This window comes from Rattus norvegicus, chromosome 13, assembly GCF_021556685.1.
Source record: "Rattus norvegicus strain SHRSP/BbbUtx chromosome 13, alternate assembly SHRSP_T2T, whole genome shotgun sequence".
Classification (NCBI taxonomy): Eukaryota; Metazoa; Chordata; class Mammalia; order Rodentia; family Muridae; genus Rattus; species Rattus norvegicus.
The window spans coordinates 11,220,247-11,240,602 of NC_141546.1; the positions used below are offsets into that span (position 1 = coordinate 11,220,247).

The following is a 20,356-nucleotide window of genomic DNA, read 5'->3' on the forward strand; positions in this document are numbered from 1 at the left end:
TTTGTCTCCTGAATGGATTCTGTGATGACATTGAAGAGATGAGGGCCAGGAAAAGAATTTCCCACATTCATTCCATTTATAAGGCTGCTTTTCAGGATGGAATTTTGATGAACATGGAGAGCTGAAGAACAGGAAAAAGACATGACAACTTTTTTTCATTCATGGAGATTACCTTTTCTATGGATTTTGTAGTGAACATGGAGAAGTCATGACTGATTATACGCTATTCTACATTAATTATATTTGTAATCTTTGTCTCCAGTATATATTCTGTGGTGAACTTAAGATCTTAAGACTGTGTATAAGATTTGCAACATTCAATAAATTTTTAAAATTTTCTCAAGTATGGATTCTGTGGTAAACTGAAGATTTGAGGAATATGTAGATGATTTCCTAAACTTATTACATTTTTAAGGTTTGTTTTCAGTTTGGATTCTGTGGTGAACTTTAAGATGAGAGGAAAGAATAAAGAATTTCCCACATTCATTTCATTTGTAAGGCTAATCTTGAATATGTAGTCTCTTGTGATGTTTAAGATTTGAGGAGTGAGTGAAGTGTGTAAAAAACTTCCCACATTCATTACATTTTTAAGGTTTGTCTCCAATATGTCATCTTTGGTGACTTTTAAGATTTGAGAACTGTGTGAAAGATTACCCACAATCAGTACATTTGTAAGGTTTGTCTCTTGTATGGATTCTGTGGTGAAGTTTAAGTTTTGAGGACTGTGTGAAAGATTTCCCGCAGTCTGCATTTGTAAGGTTTGTCACCTGTATGGATTCTGTGGTGAAGTTTAAGTCTTGAGGACTGTGTGAAAGATTTTCTGCAGTCAGTACATTTGTAAGGTTTGTCTCCAGTATGTGATCTCTGGTGAATTTTGAGACTTGAGGACCATGTGAAAGATTTCCCACATTCATTACATTTGTAAGGTTTGTCTCCACTATGGATTCTACTGTGAAGTTTAAGACTTGAGGAGTATGGAAAAGATTTCCCACATTCTGTACATTTGTAAGGTTTGTCTCCAGCATGTGATCTCTGGTGAATTTTAAGACTTGAGGACTGTGTGAATGATTTCCCACATTCATTACATTTGTAAGGTTTGTCGCCAGTATGGATTCTGTGGTGAATTTTAAGTTTTGAGGACCGTGTGAAAGATTTCCTGCAGTCAGTACATTTGTAAGGTTTGTCTCCAGTATGTGATCTCTGGTGACTTTTGAGACTTGAGAAGTGTGTAAAAAATTTCCTGCATTCAGTACATTTGTAAGGTTTGTCTCCATTATGGATTCTGTAGTGACATTTAAGATCTGAGAACCGTGTGAAAGATTTCCCACATTCAGAACACTTGTAAGGTTTGTCTCCAGTATGAGATCTCTGGTGAATTTTAAGACTTGAGGAGCATGTGAATGATTTCCCACATTCATTACATTTGTAAGGTTTGTCTCCACTATGGATTCTGTTGTGAACTTTAAGAATTGAGGAGTGTGTAAAAGATTTGCCACATTCATTACATTTGTAAGGTTTGTCTCTAGAATGGATTCTGTAGTGACACTTAAGACTTGAAAACTGTGTGAAAGATTTCCCGCAGTCAGTACATTTATAAGGTTTGTCTCCAGTATGGACAATGTGGTGAAGTTTAAGTTTTGAGGACTGTGTGAAAGATTTCCCACATTCAGTACATTTGTAAGGTTTGTCTCCATTATGGATTCTGTCGTGACATTTAAGACTTGAAGACTGTGTGAAAGATTTCCCACATTCAGTACATTTGTAAGGTTTGTCTCCAGTATGTGATCTCTGGTGAATTTTAAGACTTGAGGACTGTGTGAAAGATTTCCCACAGTCAGTACATTTGTAAGGTTTGTCTCCACTATGGATTCTATTGTGAACTATAAGATGTGAGGAGTATGTAAAAGACTTGCTACATTCATTACATTTGTAAGGTTTCTCTCTAGTATGACTTCTGCAGTGAACATGAAGGTTTGAGGAATTTGTAAAGGATTTTCCACATTCATTACATTTGTAGAGTTTATCTCTTGTATGGATTCTGTCCTGAGTTTTAAGTCTTGAGAACAGCATAGAGGATTTCATACATTCATTATATTTGTAAGTTGTTCCTTGAGTAGAAATTCTGAAATGAGTCTTAAGATCTGAGGACTGAGTTCTCTCAGGAGGAGTATCTGGAGTTTCCTGATCTGTTTCAGGAGTGAAACAGATGTGTTTTCCAAGCAGATCATTTCTATAATAAGATATTCCACAGTCTTCACTTCCAGGTCTGGAGTCCCAGAATTTCTCTCTATGTAGAGCTGAAAGGCTATTACATGTATATCTTTGTGTTATTATCTTCTGAATATAGTCCTGTGTAAATACCGTTGGAAATAGCTTCTTAGAATGATCACAATTTAGAGCTGAAAGTAATGAGAAAATGTCATTATATGACACTTTGCAATTGGTTGAAAATAATATATATGCATAATTCATGGAATAGTACCAATCTGAGGATTGTGGCAAAATCATACAACAATGAACTATGCCAATTTTTGTTCCAAAGACATAATTGTCATTAACATATATTAGGAGATATTCATGAAATCTATAATATTTTATTTATGATTTTCATCAATAATAACACGATGGCAAATACATCAACGAGTGTTATTTTATTCATATGTTTTATTTTTATTTTTTAACCTTTTCTATAGTACACAATTTATACCCTTTTAGGACCACACTCTAACTGTTGCACATTACATACTCACTCACACTGCCAGTAGCAAGAAAATATCTGGTTCCCCAACACCCAACTGCACAAGATCACGCATTATTTGAGCCTTCAAGTTTCTTGAGGGTTAGATGCATCTTCTCTAACTAAGTACAGACCCTGCAGTTCTCTGCTGTATATATGTTAGTAAACTCACTTCAACTGGGGAAGGATGGCTGACTCGGGGAGAGATCTAAGGGGTCCAGGTTAGTTTAGACTGCTAGTCTTGCTAAAAGGGTTGCCATGATCCTCCATTTTTTGAAGTTTTAGCTTCTTCATCATCAGGGTCACCAGCTTCTGTCCATTGGTTGGGTGTAAGTACCTGCATCTGACTCTTTCAGCTTCCTGTTGGGTCTTTAAGAGGGTAGTCATGAATGTCCCCTGTTTGAAAGCAAACCATAGCATCCTTAATGGAGTCTAAACTTGCAGTCCTCAGTCCCTTTGCTTTGGACCCCAATTTGAGTTTATCATTTGCCCACCTTTTTCCTCAGCCTCTTTTCCATTTTTTACTCCACGGTTCTTTCAGAAAAGAACTATACTGCATCAGAGTTTGACTGTGAAAGCAAACTCATCACTATATTTGAAACCCTGTCTTTCTACCGGATTTGCGCTCTATAATTTCCTTCTCCCCATAGTAGGGTCTTTCATCTGAGGTCTCTCCTTTTGAGTCCCGGGACTTTCTCACATCCCTGTTATTTCATATATTCTAGAGTGTACCACCAACTCCTACCTCCCTAGGATTCTCTTTCCCATTCTTTCTGCTGGACATCAGGGTTTCAGTCCTTTCACCATACCCCAATATCTTTTGAGTTCAACTCTTCATCTCATCACGTAGGTCCTTCCCTTCTAACAACTGTGATTGTATTCCTTTCCTATCCAAGTGGTATTGAGGTATCCTAACTTAGGCCTTTCTGCTTGTTAACCTTCTTGAGTCCTATGGATTTTATCCTGAGTATTCTCTATTTTTTTACTAATATCCACTTATTAGTTAGTTTCACTATTCATGCCCTTTTGGGTCTCAGTTGCCTCACTCAAGATGATATTTTCTAGTTCCCTCCACTTGCTTGCAAGCTCATTAGGTCTTTGTTCTTAGTAGCTTAGTATTATTCCATTATGTAAATGGGATATAACATTTTGAGAATCAATACTTTTGTTGTGGGATGCCAAAGATATTCTGTTGTGCCTCCTGCTTCTGCTTATCATAAACAAAGCTACTATGAACATAGGAAACATGACCCCTGTGACCTGGAGTGGCATCTTTTGGTTATATGCCCAAGAGTGATACAGCTGGGTCTTCAGGTAGATCTATTTCAATTTTTTTGAGGAACTGCCAGATTGATTTCCAGAGTAGTTGTGCCAGTTTCCAATCCTATCAGCAAAGGAGGAGTGTTCCTTTTCCCTACATACTGTCCAACATATGCTGTCACCTGGAATTTTGTTCTTATCTATTCTGATTTTTATAAGGGTTGTTTGATTTGCATTTACCTATTGACTAAGGACATCTTAAACAAGTACAAATTCTGAATGTGCATAAGATCACATTATAAAAGTGTATAAAACTACATTTGAAATTAAAATAAGAAATTCTGGACCTGACCTTTGAACAGATACACATTACTTAAATGATACTTCAGAAATCCCAGTTCTGCACTCTTCCACCTAAATCTCTGGAGGACTTCTGCCCTCACAACCAAGTGAGATGCCAATGCCACACACCCCTAATTGCTGGTCCCCTGGAAACCACAACATACATGATGTCTGCCCTATCTACTCTCTGCTACATGTTCAAATCCTCATGCCTATCTGCAATTCCAGACGAATCTATCAGGAAACAGCCCTTATTCCTAGATCCCTGGGGGCTTTCACAGACCTAATGCAACTCAATTCTGCCTGAAATGACAGAATCCAGGAGGACTGACTAAAAGATCTATGTATATTCCTAAAGTCCTGCTGCCATAAGAGACCTCCCGGCATGCCAAAACAAGCAAATTACCATTTGTTAAAGGACAAGTAATAGCACAATAAAATAAATAGGTAATTAAAGTACCACCAGAACACAGTTTTTCTACTACTTCAAGCAATATACACACTAGCAAATTTACGGTACAAAAATATAAGTTTATATCTAGTGTCCATCTCAGCACAGAGCTTATACACTGTCCCATGGCCCTCCATGTCAACTTACTGACCAGAAAGAGCTTCCCAGGAGTGCTCTCACTCCTGAACCCACCTGGAAAACCCTAATTTGCTCTAAAAGTTGTCAGAAGATTGACACACATGGAGCTCACAGGGCACAGAATCTGAAGAGCAGCCTGGGATAGGATCCTTCCTGGCTTCGTCTGCACCTTGGAGTTGGAACTGTACCACAGACCCCTATAGCCAGGCAATGCATGGAAAGAGCTGGTCACCCAGAAATGCTCTCACCCTGAAGGCCACATGTGGGACTACCACTTTCATTCCAGTGGACCTCCAAAAGGGACGTGCCCAGAGAACACAGGGCACAGGAACTAAAGAGCAGTCTGGGACAGGATTCTTTTAGTCTCTACCTGTTCCCAGCAATGGGGTTGTTCTAAAGACCTCTGTAACCAAATCCTGTCCAGAAAGAGCTGGTCTCCCAGGATGGCCCTCATTCCTAGGCCACACATAGACCTACAATTTCAAGGGACTTGCCAGAAGCACAAAGGTCACAGGAACTGCAGAGAATCTTGAGAATGAATCGTGACAGTATATTTTTGTACCCAGAGCTAAGGATGTCCAGCAACATTTTTAATCCAAATCCTGCACAAAGAAACATGGTTTCCCAGTGGTGCCCTCACTCCAAAGATCACAAGCTCACAGGCACACAGAAGGAACAAGCTCTGTCAGAAACAGAAGATCAACACCAGAGATATCCAGATGGTGAGAGGGAAGCACAAGAAACTAAGCAAGAGAAACCAAGTCTACTTGGTATCGTCAGAACACAGTTCATTAACCACACAACGTCCTGGGATCCACCAACACACCAGAAAAGCAGGAACTGTATTCCTTTCTTTTTTTCTCCATCTTTATTAACTTGGGTATTTCTTATTTACATTTCAATTGTTATTACCTATCCTGCTTTCCAGGAAAACATCCCCCTAATACTTTCCCCTTCCCTTGTATATGGGTATTCTTCTCCCTATCCTCCTTCCATTACCACCCTCTCCCCAACAATCCTGTTCACTGGGTGTTCAGTCTTGGTAGGACCAAGGGCTTCCCTTCCACTGGTACCCTTACTAGCCTATTCATTGCTACCTATGCAGTTGGAGCCCAGGGTCAGTCCATGTCTTTGGGTAGTGGCTTAGTCCCTGGAAGCTGTGGTTGGTTGGCATGGTTGTTCATATACTATCTCAAGACCCTTCAAACTCTCTCAGTCTTTTCTCTGATTCCTTCAACGGGGGTCCCATTCTCAGTTCAGTGATTTGCTGCTGGCATTCGCCTATGTATTTTCCATATTCTGGCTTTGTCTATCAGGAAAAATCTATATCCAGTTCCTGTCAGCATGCTCTTCTTTGCTTCATCCATCTTATTTAGTTTGGTGGCTGTATATGTATGAGCCACATGTGTGGTAGGCCCTGAAAGGGCATTGCTTTAGGCTCTGTTCTAAACTTTGCCTTCCTATTCCCTCCCAAAGGTATTCTTATTCTCATTTTAAAGAAGGAGTGAATCATTGACATTTTGGTCATCCTTCTTGAGTTTCACATGTTCTGTGCATCTATGGTAATTGGAACATTTGGGCTAGTATCCACTTGTCAATGTGTGCATTCCATGTGTGTTTTTGTGAAATTAGTTTACCTCACTCAGGATGGTATTTTCCAGTTCCATCCATTAGCTTTTGAATTTCAAAAAGTCATTGTTTTGATAGCTGAGTAATATTCCATTGTGTAGATGTACCATATTTTCTGTATCCATTCCTTGGTTGAAGGGCATCTGTGCCTTTTCAAGCTTCTGTCTCTTATAAATAAGGCTGCTATGAACACAGTGGAGCATGTGTCTTTGTTACAGGTTGGAGCATCCTTTGGGTATATGCCCAAGAGAGGTATAGCTGGGTCCTCAGGTAGATCAAATTTTGGAGGAACCTCCTGACTGATTTCCAGAATGGTTGTATCAGTCTGTAATCACACCAACAATGGAGGAGTGTTCCTCTTTTTCTACATCCTCACAAGCATCTGCTGTCACCTGAGTTTTTGATCTTAGCCATTCTGACTGGTGTGAGGTAGAATCTCAGGGTTGTTTTGATTTGCATTTACCTAATGACTTAAGATGTTGAACATTTCTTTAGGTGTTTCTCAGTCATTCAGCATTTCTCAGTAGTGAATTCCTTGTTTAGCTCTGAACCCCATATTTAATAGGGGAATTTGTCTCTCTGCAGTCTAACTTGGTGAGTCCTTTGTATATATTGGATATGAGTCCTCTATCAGTTGTATGATTGGTAAAGATCTTTTCCCAATCTGTTGGTTGCCGTTTTGTCCTAACCACAGTGTCCTTTGCCTTACAGAAGCTTTGCAGTTTTATGAGATCCCATTTGTCGATTCTTGATCTTAGAGCATAAGCCATTGGTGTTTTGTTCAGGAAATTTTTTCCAGTGCCTATGTGTTCCAGATGCTTCCCTAGTTTTTCTTCTATTAGTTTGAGTGTGTATGGTTTGATGTGGAGGTCCTTGATCCACTTGGACTTAAGCTTTGTACAGGGTGATAAGCATGGATCGATCTGCATTCTTCTACATGTTGCCCTCCAGTTGAACCAGCACCATTTGCTGAAAATGCTATCTTTTTTCCATTGGATGGTTTTGGCTCCTTTGTCAAAAATCAAGTAACCATAGTTGTGTGGGTTCATTTCTGGGTCTTCAATTCTATTCCATTGGTCTATCTGTCGTTCTCTGTACCAATACCATGCAGTTTTTATCACTATTGCTCTGTAATACTGCTTGAGTTCAGGGATAGTGATTCCCCCTGAAGTCATTTTATTGTTGAGGATAGTTTAGCTATCCTGGGTTTTTTGTTATTCCAGTTGAATTTGCAAATTGTTCAGTCTAACTCTTTAAAGAATTGGATTGGTATTTTGATGGGGATTGCATTGAATCTGTAGATTGCTTTTGGTAAAATGGCCATTTTTACTATATTAATCCTGCCAATCCATGAGCATGGGAGATCTTTCCATCTTCTGAGGTCTTCTTCAATTTCTTTCCTCAGTGTCTTGAGGTTCTTATTGTACAGATCTTTTACTTGCTTTGTTAAAGTCACACCGAGGTACTTTATATTATTTGGGTCTATTATGAAGGGTGTCGTTTCCCTAATTTCTTTCTTGGCTTGTTTCTCTTTTGTATAGAGGAAGGCAACTGATTTATTTGAGTTAATTTTATACCCAGCCACTTTTCTGAAGTTGTTTATCAGCTTCAGTAGTTCTCTGGTGGAACTTTTGGGATCACTTAAATATAGTATCATGTCATCTGCAAATAGTGATATTTTGACCTCTTCTTTTCCGATCTGTATCCCCTTGACCTCCTTTTGTTGTCTGATTGCTCTGGCTAGAACTTCAAGAACTATATTGAATAAGTAGGGAGAGAGTAGGCAGCCTTGTCTAGTCCCTGATTTTAGTGAGATTGCTTCAAGTTTCTCTCCATTTAATTTAATGTTAGCAACTGGTTTGCTGTATATGGCTTTTACTATGTTTAGGTATGGGCCTTGAATTCCTATTCTTTCCAGGACTTTTATCATGAAGGGGTGTTGAATTTTGTGAAATGCTTTCTCAGCATCTAATGAAATGATCATGTGGTTCTGTTCTTTCAGTTTGTTTATATAATGGATCACGTTGATGTTTTTCCGTATATTAAACCATCCCTGCATGCCTGGGATGAAGCCTACTTGATCATGGTGGATGATTGTTTTGATGTGCTCTTGAATTCGGTTTGCCAGAATTTTGTTGAGTATTTTTGCGTCGATATTCATAAGGGAAATTGGTCTGAAGTTCTCTTTCTTTGGTGTGTCTTTGTGTGGTTTAGGTATAAGAGTAATTGTGGCTTCGTAGAAGGAATTCGGTAGTGCTCCATCTGTTTCAATTTTGTGGAATAGTTTGGATAATATTGGTATGAGGTCTTCTATGAAGGTTTGATAGAATTCTGCACTAAACCCATCTGGACCTGGGCTCTTTTTGGTTGGGAGACCTTTAATGACTGCTTCTATTTCCTTAGGAGTTATGGGGTTGTTTAACTGGTTTATCTGTTCCTGATTTAACTTCGATACCTGGTATCTGTCTAGGAAATTGTCCATTTCCTGAAGATTTTCAAATTTTGTTGAATATAGGTTTTTATAGTAAGATCTGATGATTTTTTGAATTTCCTCTGAATCTATAGTTATGTCTCCCTTTTCATTTCTGATTTTGTTAATTTGGATGCACTCTCTGTGTCCTCTCGTTAGTCTGGCTAAGGGTTTATCTATCTTGTTGATTTTCTCAAAGAACCAACTTTTGGTTCCGTTGATTCTTTCTATGTTCCTTTTTGTTTCTATTTGGTTGATTTCAGCTCTGAGTTTGATTATTTCCTGCCTCTACTCGTCCTGGGTGTATTTGCTTCTTTTTGTTCTAGAGATTTTAGGTGTGCTGTCAAGCTGCTGACATATGCTCTTTCCTGTTTCTTTCTGCAGGCACTCAGCGCTATGAGTTTTCCTCTTAGCACAGCTTTCATTGTGTCCCATAAGTTTGAGTATGTTGTATCTTCATTTTCATTAAATTCTAAAAAGTTTTTAATTTCTTTCTTTATTTCTTCCTTGACCAGGTTATCATTGAGTAGAGCATTGTTCAATTTCCACGTATATGTGGGCATTCTTCCCTTATTGTTATTGAAGACCAGTTTTAGGCCGTGGTGGTCTGATAGCACGCATGGGATTATTTCTATCTTTCTGTACCTGTTGAGGCCCGTTTTTTGACCAATTATATGGTCAATTTTGGAGAAAGTACCATGAGGAGCTGAGAAGAAGGTATATCCTTTTGCTTTAGGATAGAATGTTCTATAAATATCCGTTAAGTCCATTTGGCTCATGACTTCTCTTAGTCTGTCGACATCACTGTTTAATTTCTGTTTCCATGATCTGTCCATTGATAAGAGTGGGGTGTTGAAATCTCCCACTATTATTGTGTGAGGTGCAATGTGTGTTTTGAGCTTTAGTAAGGTTTCTTTTACGTATGTAGGTGCCCTTGTATTTGGGGCATAGATATTTAGGATTGAGAGTTCATCTTGGTGGATTTTTCCTTTGATGAATATGAAGTGTCCTTCCTTATCCTTTTTGATGACTTTTAGTTGGAAATTGATTTTATTTGATACTAGAATGGCTACTCCAGCTTGCTTCTTCTGACCATTTGCTTGGAAAGTTGTTTTCCAGCCTTTCACTCTGAGGTAGTGTCTGTTTTTTTTCTCTGAGGTGTGTTTCCTGTAGGCAACAGAATGCAGGGTCCTCGTTGCCTGTCCAGTTTGTTAATCTATGTCTTTTTATTGGGGAGTTGAGGCCATTGATATTGAGAGATATTAAGGAATAGTGATTATTGCTTCCCTTTATATTCATATTTGGATGTGAGGTTATGTTTGTGTGCTTTCATTCTCTTTGTTTTGTTGCCAAGACAATTAGTTTCTTGCTTCTTCTAGGGTATAGCTTGCCTCCTTATGTTGGGCTTTACCATTTATTATCCTATTTATTATCCTTTGTAGTGCTGGGTTTGTAGAAAGATATTGTGTAAATTTGGTTTTGTCATGGAATATCTTGGTTTCTCCATCAATGTTAATTGAGAGTTTTGCAGGATACAGTAACCTGGGCTGGCATTTGTGTTCTCTTAGGGTCTGTATGACATCAGTCCAGGATCTTCTGGCCTTCATAGTTTCTGGCGAGAAGTCTGGTTTGATTCTGATAGGTCTCCCTTTATATGTTACTTGACCTTTTTCCCTTACTGCTTTTAATATTCTTTCTTTATTTTGTGCGTTTGGTGTTTTGACAATTATGTGACGGGAGGTGTTTCTTTTCTGGTCCAATCTATTTGGAGTTCTGTAGGCTTCTTGTATGTCTATGGGTATCTCTTTTTTTAGGTTAGGGAAGTTTTCCTCTATGATTTTGTTTAAGATATTTACTGGTCCTTTGAGCTGGGAGTCTTCACTCTCTTCTATACTTATTATCCTTAGGTTTGATCTTCTCATTGAGTCCTGGATTTCCTGTATGTTTTGGACCAGTAGCTTTTTCCGCTTTACATTATCTTTGACAGTTGAGTCAATGATTTCTATGGAATCTTCTGCTCCTGAGATTCTCTCTTCCATCTCTTGTATTCTGTTGGTGAAGCTTGTATCTACAGCTCCTTGTCTCTTCTTTTGGTTTTCTATATCCAGGGTTGTTTCCATGTGTTCTTTCTTGATTGCTTCTATTTCCATTTTTAATTCCTTCAACTGTTTGATTGTGTTTTCCTGGAATTCTTTCAGGGATTTTTGTGTCTCCTCTCTATGGGCTTCTACTTGTTTATTTATGTTTTCCTGGAATTCTTTCAGGGATTTTTGTGTCTCCTCTCTATGGGCTTCTACTTGTTTATTTATGTTTTCCTGGAATTCTTTCAGGGATTTTTGCGATTCTTTCAGGCATTTTTGCGATTCCTCTCTGTAGGCTTCTACTTGTTCTCTAAGGGAGTTCTTCATGTCTTTCTTGAAGTCCTCCAGCATCATGATCAAAAATGATTTTGGAACTAGATCTTGCTTTTCTGGTGTGTTTGGATATTCCATGTTTGTTTTGATGGGAGAATTGGGCTCCGATGATGCCATGTAGTCTTGGTTTCTGTTGCTTGGGTTCCTGCGCTTGCCTCTCGCCATCAGATTATCTCTAGTGTTACTTTGTTCTGCTATTTCTGACAGTGGCTAGACTGTCCTATAAGCCTGTGTGTCAGGAGTGCTGTAGACCTGTTTTCCTCTCTTTCAGTCAGTTATGGGGACAGAGTGTTCTGCTTTCGGGCGTGTAGTTTTCCTCTCTACAGGTCTTCAGCTGTTCCTGTGGGCCTGTGTCTTGAGTTCACCAGGCAGCTTTCTTGCAGCAGAAAATTTGGTCTTACCTGTGGTCCTGAGGCTCAAGTTCGCTCGTGGGGTGCTGCCCACGGGCTCTCTGCAGCGGCAGCAACCAGGAAGACCTGTGCCGCCCCTTCCGGGAGCTTCAGTGCACCAGGGTTCCAGATGGTCTTTGGCTTTTTCCTCTGGCGTCTGAGATGTGTGTGCAGGGAGCAGTCTCTTCTGGTTTCCCAGGCTTGTCTGCCTCTCTGAAGGTTTAGCTCTCCCTCCCACGGGATTTGGGTGCAGAGAACTGTTTATCCAGTCTGTTTCTTTCAGGTTCCGGCGGTGTCTCAGGCAGGGGTCCTGCCGCTCCTGGGCCCTCCCCCACGGGAGCCCAGAGGCCTTATACAGTTTCCTCTTGGGCCAGGGATGTGGGCAGGTGTGAGCAGTGTTGGTGGTCTCTTCCGCTCTGCAGCCTCAGGAGTGCCCACCTGACCAAGCGGTTGGGTCTCTCTCTCACCGGGTCTGCCCTTCACTCTCTTCTATACCTATTATCATTTGCTTTGATCCTCTCATTGTGTCCTAGATTTCCTGCATGTTTTGGGCCAATAGCTTTTTCCATTTTACATTTTCTTTAACAGTTGTGTCAATGATTTCTATGGAATCTTCTGCTCCTGAGATTCTCCCTTCTATCTCTTGTATTCTGTTGGTGATGCTTGTATCTACGGCTCCTTGTCTCTTTTTTTTTTCCTATATCCAGGGTTATCTCTCTTTGTGTTTTCTTTATTGCTTCTATTTACATTTTTAATTCCTTCATCTGTTTGATTGTGTTTTATTGTACATATTTCAGGGATTTTTGTGATTCCTCTCTGTAGGCTTCTCCTTGTTTATTTATGTTTTCCTGCAAACCTCTAAGGGAGTTCTTTATGTCTCTCTTGAAGTCTTCCATCTTCATGGTCAAATGTAATTTCAAATCTAGATCTTGCTTTTCTGGTGTGTTTGGATATACATTGTTTGCTTTGGTGAGAGAATTGGGCTCCAATGATGCCATGTAATCTTGGTTTCTGTTGCTTGGATTCCTGTGCTTGCCTCTTGCCATCAGATTGTCGCTGGTGTTTCCTTGTTCTTCTATTTATGACAGTGGCTAGACTGTCCTATAGGCCTGTGTGTCAGGATTGCTGTAGACTTATTTTTTTTCAGCCAGTTATGGGAACAGAGTATTCTGCTTTCAAGTGTGTAGTCTTTCCTGTCTACTGGTCTTCAGCTCTTCCTGTGGGCATGTGTCCTGAGTTCACCAGGCAGGTCACTTGGAGCAGAAAAGTTAGTCTTACCTCTGTTCTCAGGCTTGAAGTTGCTCCTCAGGGTGATTGTGAGGGCAGCAACCAGACCGCCTTCCTCGCCTTTTCTTGGGTCCCTGTTCACAGGGGGCCCAGATGGCACCAAGTGTATTCCTCTAGTGGAAAAAATGTCAGCAGAGTGTAGTCTCTTCTAGCATCCCAGGTGTGTCTGCCCCACTGAAGATTTAGCTCTCCCTCCCATGGGATTTGGGTGCAGGGAGCTGTTTGACCAGGTCACTTCACATTTGTTCTGTGTGGACTGCAAGGGACCTGCAGCTTGTGTGCCCCTATCTTCCTGTTCCCAGAGGCCATATACAGTTCTCTCTTGGGCCAGGGATGTCGAAAATAGTGGGCAGTACTTGCAGTCACTCTTTCTCTGCAGACTCAGGAGTGCCCACCTGTATGGCCCATGAGCTCTCTCTCCCATGTGGTTTGGGAGCAGGAAGAGGAATTGGATTTCAATTACATCTCATAATGAGGATAGAGAACTTTACATAGAACATATGTAACTAGCTTAAGGAAATATAAGGGAACACAGGTAAACAATGGAAGCAATTAAAGAGAATACACAGATATGCCATAAAGATTTTTACGAAAACAAAGTGAACACATGAAGGAAATGAAAGAAACCATCGAGGACCTGAAAAAGGGAAGTAGAAACAATGAAGAAATTAAAGTGAAATGAAATCAGGGAGATGAACAACTTTGGAATAACCTCAGGAAACAAATAGGCAGGCATCGCCAAAAGAATACAGGGTATTGAAAAGAGAATCTCAAAGGAGAAGATACCACAGAATTATATTGACACAAAATTCAAAAAAATGTAAAATGCAAAATGCTGCCATCCCTAAACACTCAGGAAATTCAGGACACAATGAGAAGACCAAACAGAAGAATATTAGGTATAGAAGTGTACAAAGGTTTCCAAATTAAATGGCTAGTAAATATCTTCAAAATTTTAGAAAAGAAATCTTCCTTAATCTAAAGCAATAGATGCCCATGAATACAGAAGAATCTTGCAGAATTCCAAATATATTGGACCAGAAAGGAAATCCCTTCCATCAAATAATAGTTAAAACGCAAAATGTACACACACACACACACACACACACACACACACACACACACACACACACAAATAAAGAATATTAAAAGCAGTAAGGTAAAAATGTCAAGTAACATATAAAGGCAGACATAATCAGAATTACACCAGACTTCTCAACAGAGACTGAAAAATATAAGATCCTTTGCAGATATCATAGAGACCTAAGGCCAACACAAATGCAAGCCCAGGCTACTATGTCCAGCAAAACACTCAATTAACATATATGGAGAATATAAGACAATCCATGACAAAACCAATTTTACACACTATCTTTCCGAAAATGCAGCCCTAGGGAAGATAAGAGACGAAAAATTCAAACAGAAGGAGGAAAACTACACACAGGCAAGAGCAAGAAATTAATATTATTTCAACAAACACAAAATGAAGAATCAGCAAAACATAAATCTACATCAAACTTCAAAATAACAGGAAAAATCAATTAGAATCCTTTATATCTCTTAACACCAATGAACTCAATTCCCTGATAAAAAGACATAGTCTATCTGACTGGATACATAAACAGGACCCAACACTTTATTACATACAGAAAATTCACACCATTAACAAAAATAAACATTACCTCAGATTAAAAGGCTGGACATAATTTATCCAAGCAAATGGACCCAAGAGACAAGCCGGAGTAACCCCTCAAATATTAAAATTAAATACACTTCTGACCAAAAGTTAACAAGAAAAGAAGGAAGGACATTTCATGCACATTTATGAATATGTTACCAAGATGAACTCTCAACTCTGAACACCTATGATCCAAAAGCAATGGGACTCACATTTATAAAATAACTTTCATGAAGTCAAAACATACATTGCACCACACATAATAATAGTGGGAGACTTCAACACCCCCTCTCATTATTAGATAGATGATGGAAATAGAAACTAAACAGATACGTGGGGAAAGTAACAGAAATTTCGAAGCAAATGGATTTAACAGATATGTATAAAAATTATTGCTAATACAAGAATATAGCTTATTCTCAGCACCTCATGTTACCTTCTCCCAAATTGATCAAATACTTGGTCACAGAAGAGGCCTCAGAGATGTAAGAAGATAGAAATAATCCCATGCATCCTATCAGATCAGCATAGACTAAAGCTGGTCTTCAAGAACAACAAAAATGACAGAGATTCCACATATACATGGAACTTGAACAATGTTCTAATCAAGGATACATTGGTCAAGGAAGAAAAAATAAAGAAATTAATGACTTTTTAGAATTTAATGAAAATGAAGACAAAACATACCCAAATTTAAGGGACACCATGAAAGCAATGCTAAGAGGAAAACTCATACCTCTGAGTGCATCCAAAATGAAATTGGGGAAAACATACACTAACAGCTTAACAGCTCACCTGAAATCTCTAAAACAAAATTAAGCAAATATGCCCAAGAATAGTAGAAGGCAGGAAATAATCAACTCATGGGCTGAAATCAACCAAACAGAAACAAAAAGTACCATATTGAGAATTAACTGGTTCCTTAAGAAAATCATCAAGAACAATCCATTTGCGAGACTAACCAGAGGGCACAGTGACAGTATCCAAATTGATAAAATCAAAAAATGAAAAGGATGACATGACAAAATAAACAGAATATATTCAAATAAATTATCAGATTCTAGTACAAAAGCCTATACTCAACAATTGGAAAATAAGATTTAAAGATTGAAGGAATCAGAGAAAGAACTGGAAGAGCTTGAAGGGGCTCCAGACCCCATATGTACAACAATGCCAAGCAACCAGAGCTTCCAGGGACTAAGCCACTACCTAAAGACTATACATGGACTGACCCTGGACTCTGACGTCATAGGTAGCAATGAATATCCTAGTAAGAGCACCAGTGGAAGGGGAAGCCCTGGGTCCTGCTAAGACTGAACCCCCAGTGAACTAGACTGGTGGGGGGAGGGCGGCAATGGGGGGAGGGTGGGGAGGGGAACACCCATAAGGAAGGGGAAGGGGGAGGGGGATGTTTGCCCGGATACCGGGAAAGGGAATAACACTCGAAATGTATATAAGAAATACTCAAGTTAATAAAAAAAAAATATGACAGAGAAATTAATAAAATGGAACTAGGTAAAATAAAAAAAAGAAAAAAAAACAATTTTATACACAGATATTAGTTATCTAAATTAAATAACCACTGAAACAGTCCCATAACTCTCAAAGAAGAAGAAGTCATTAAAAGTCTTTCACCCAAAAGAGCCCCACATGAGTTTAATGCAGGATTCTATCAGACCTTCAAAGAAGACAGAATGTGAATACTCTCTAAAGTACTAACGTAAACACAAATAAAAGGAACAGTATCCAATTAATACTGTGAAGCTACAATTATCTCTTACCTCAACTTCAGAAAGACACTAAAAACAAAGAGAAATTCAGACAATTTCCCTTGATAATATCTGTGTAAAAATACTCAATTATTCTCCCAAACCAAATCTGAGGACACATCAAAATGATCATTCTCCGTGACCAAGTAGGATTTGTCACCAAGAATGAGGGATAATTCAATGCACAGAAATCCAAAACCCTAACCTACACTATAAACAAACTCAGAGAAAAAAGAGCACACAAACATCTCATTAGATGCTGAGAAAGCATTTGGCAAAATTCAACACCACTTTTTGATAAAAGTCTTAGAAAGACCAGGAATTCAAGGTCTGTAACTAAATAAACTTAAAGCAATACACAACATTCCAGTAGCCAACATCAAACTAAACAGAGAGAAACTTGAGGGAATCCAATTACAATCAGGGACAAAGAAGGCTGTCCACGCCCTCCATACCTATTCAAAATCATGTGTGAAATTCTAGCCAAGGGAATTAAACAACAAAAAGATGTCAAAGCAATAGAAATTAGAAAGTAAGAACGCGAAATATCACTATATACAGATGCTATGGGAGTATACTTAAGTGACTTGAAAATTTCCACCAGAGAACACCTTCAGCTGCAAAACAACTTCAGCAGAGTGGCGGGATATAAAATTAACTCAAATAAATAAATGAATAGCCTTCCTCTACTCAAATAATGAATGGGATGTGAAAGAAATTAATCAAAAGACACTCTTCACAATAATCACAAATAATATATAATACTTTGGTCTTACTCTAACCACACACAAAATGTACCTCTGTGACAGGGAAATGGAAGAAGACCTCAGAATTTAGAAAGATCCCCCTATGCTCATGGGTTGGCAGGATGAATATAGTTATAATTGTTATCTTCCCAAAAGCTATCTCCAACTTCAATGCAACCAACATCAACGTTCCAACCAATTCTTCACAGAGTTAGAAACTGCAATTTGCAAATTCATTTGGAATAACCAAAAGCCACTGATAGTGAAAAATATATTCAACAATAAACTTCTCTGAGAAACAAAATACCTGACCTCAAGCTGTATTACAGAGCAATACAAAACACCCTGCTTGGAATAGGTACAGACACAGGGAGGTTGATCAGTGGAATAGAAGACACAGAAATGAATCATCATATCTATGGTCCCTTGTCCTTGATAAATGTGCAGAAACCACCAAATGAATAAAAGACAAGATTTTCAACAAATAGATGCTGGTTCAACTGAAGATCACAAGGCAAGGACTGCAAATTGGGCCATTCTTACTGCCTTGTACAAAGCTCTTGTCCAAGTGGATCAAGGACCTCCACCTAAAACCAGATACACTGAAACTAACAGAAGAGAAAAATGAAGAGAAACCTGAAACAAATGGGCACAGGGAAAATTTTTTTGAAGAGAAGACCAATGGTCTATGCTCCAAGATCAAGAATCAACAAATGGGACCTTATAAAATTCTAAAACCTCTCTAAAGATAGGTCATTCTCAATAGAACAAAATGATAACCAACAAATTGAAAAAAAGATATTCAAAGAATTCAAGAATTTAGACTCCAGAGAATCAAATAAGCCTATTAAAAATGGAGTACTAACCTAAATAAACATTTCTCAATTGAGGAATATTGCATGGTCGAGAAGCACCTCAAGAAATTTTCAATATCCTTAGTCATTAGGGAAATGCAAATCAAAACAACCCTGAGATTCTATGTAACAGCAGTCAGCATTAAAATCAGAAAGTCAGGTTACAGCAGATGACTGCAAGGGTGTGTAGAAAGAGAAACAATCCTTCATTATTGGTGGGATTGAATGCTGGTACAACCACTATGGAAAACAGTCTGGTGGATCCTCTTAATGCTGGATAAACACACACACACATACACACACACACACACACACACACACACACACACACACACACACATAGCCAAGGTATGCTCCAAGGTAAACCAAGCACACATGCTTCACTATGGCCAGAAGCTGGAAATTATACAAATGTCTTTTGACAGAGGAAAGAATAGTGAAAATATGTTACAGCTACCCAATGGAATACTACTCAGCAATCAAAAACAATGACTTCTTGAAATACTTAGGCCAATAAATGACACTAGACAGTCTCATTCTGAGTGAGGTAACCCAATCCCAAAAGAATACACAGGATATGCACTCACTGATACGTGAATATTAGCCCAATAGCTTGGAATACACAAAATAACATTTACAGACCACATGAAGCCAAAATGTGGATTGTACATTCCTGCTTACATAGTGGAACAAATACTCACAGGAGGAACTATGTAGATAAAATGTTTAGCAGTGTCTGAAAGAAAGGCCATCCAGAGATTGTTCCACATGGCAATCCTTCCCATATACAGTCACCAAAACCAGACACTACTCGCAATATCATGAAGTGTATGCTAACAGGAATATGATACAGATTTCACATGAGAGACTGTGCCAGAACCTGACAAATACACAGGTGAATACTCAGAGCCAAACAATGAACTGAGAATGGTGTCATCAAATGAGGAGTTGGAAAACTGGTACGTAGGAGAAGAAGGGGTTTGTGACCTCAAAGGAGGAACAGAAACATCAGCCAACCAAACACCACTGATAACACAGGGACAGAACCATCATCACAAGAGTATACAAGGATGGACTTTTGGATCCATAGGCATATGTAGCAAAGAATGGCTTTGTCAGGCATGAATTATAGGAGAGACCCTACGTCCTGTGAAGACTAAATAAATCCCACAGTGTAGGGAAATGCCATGGCAGAGGGGAGAGAGATGTGGTTGTGTGAGGGAGCACCCTCATAGAAGCAGGAGGAGCGAAATTGGGATAGGGGAAACAGGGAAAGGGGATAATATTTAAAATGTGAATAAAGAAATATCCTATAAAAGAAAAAAAAACAAACTGTGTGTGTCAAAGTTTATTCACATATGAATGCTACTGAATGCTTATTGCAAAGACATTTAAGATTGAAGAATCCTTATGTTAAATGTAAAATCAAGATAAAAGTACATAACATGTTAGCTATAAATAAGATAATAATAAATGTATAAAAATGTAATACCCTGGCTGATTAATGGAAGTCAGGCCAAAACACTAAGAGGAGTTTTACACATCTCTGTGGTGAAATGGAAGTAATGGAAGAAAAATATTCTTACCCACAGAAAGCAGGTTGTTGTAATTCTCCCACATGACATCTCTGTACAAAGACTTCTGAGCAGAATCCAGACAGTCCCATTCCTCCTTAGAGAACTCTATAGCCACATCCATGAAAGTCAATAGACCCTGAAATGAAAATTACCAATATTCACCTCATGTCCATTGACCAAGTTCTATATTTTACCAAAGGAGAGATTCATTGATTATAGAACTTGGTGTGCTATAAATAATTAGTATGTATTTTTGATAAATTATGGTGTGAATGAAAGAATATTGGGAATTCTTTGCAAAGATGCGATATGCTATCCATTCTCAACCTATGGGTGGTGATGGCCTAAAGTACCAGAAAACAGAGGTATTTATGTTAGGTCTTATACAATAGTAAAAGTACAATTTGAGGTAGAAATAAAAATAAAATTATAGTTGGGATCACCAAACTTTGAAGAACTCAATTAAAATGCTGAAGCAGTAGGAAAGCTGAGAATTACTGCACTAGGGACTCAGATGCAACATTCATGAAACATGAGCCTTTATTTCAGGCAAATAATGAAACGAGTGACTCTCTGTGGAATTATACATTCATTTTTGCCAGCATGTACATTCAT

The 20,356-nt window shown here is 38.7% G+C and overlaps 1 protein-coding gene across 1 annotated transcript; it reads right to left on the reverse strand.

Annotated features, from left to right (window-relative positions):
* Positions 1-708: 708 nt before the first annotated feature.
* On the reverse strand, positions 709-19,868 carry Zfp616l1 (zinc finger protein 616 like 1). Its single transcript, XM_087581846.1, has 3 exons — positions 19,751-19,868; positions 2,085-2,186; positions 709-1,772 (listed from the first exon to the last, which is right to left on the reverse strand). The coding sequence occupies exons 1-3, from the start codon at positions 19,860-19,862 to the stop codon at positions 709-711; spliced, it is 1,278 nt and encodes a 425-aa protein (XP_087437972.1). The 5' UTR covers positions 19,863-19,868.
* Positions 19,869-20,356: the final 488 nt, after the last annotated feature.

What these genes read in the sequence shown, in the direction of transcription:
- Zfp616l1 (XM_087581846.1), bottom strand. Translation starts at nt 19,862, where the DNA reads ATGGATGTGGCTATAGAGTTCTCTAAGGAGGAATGGGACTGTCTGGAT. An exon ending in CAACAACCTGCTTTCTGTGG is followed by an intron (nt 2,187 to 19,750) that starts GTAAGAATATTT and finishes CTCCTGAAACAG; the next exon opens with ATCAGGAAACTCCAGATACT. An exon ending in AACTTACAAATATAATGAAT is followed by an intron (nt 1,773 to 2,084) that starts GTATGAAATCCT and finishes CACATACTGGAG; the next exon opens with ACAAACCTTACAAATGTACT.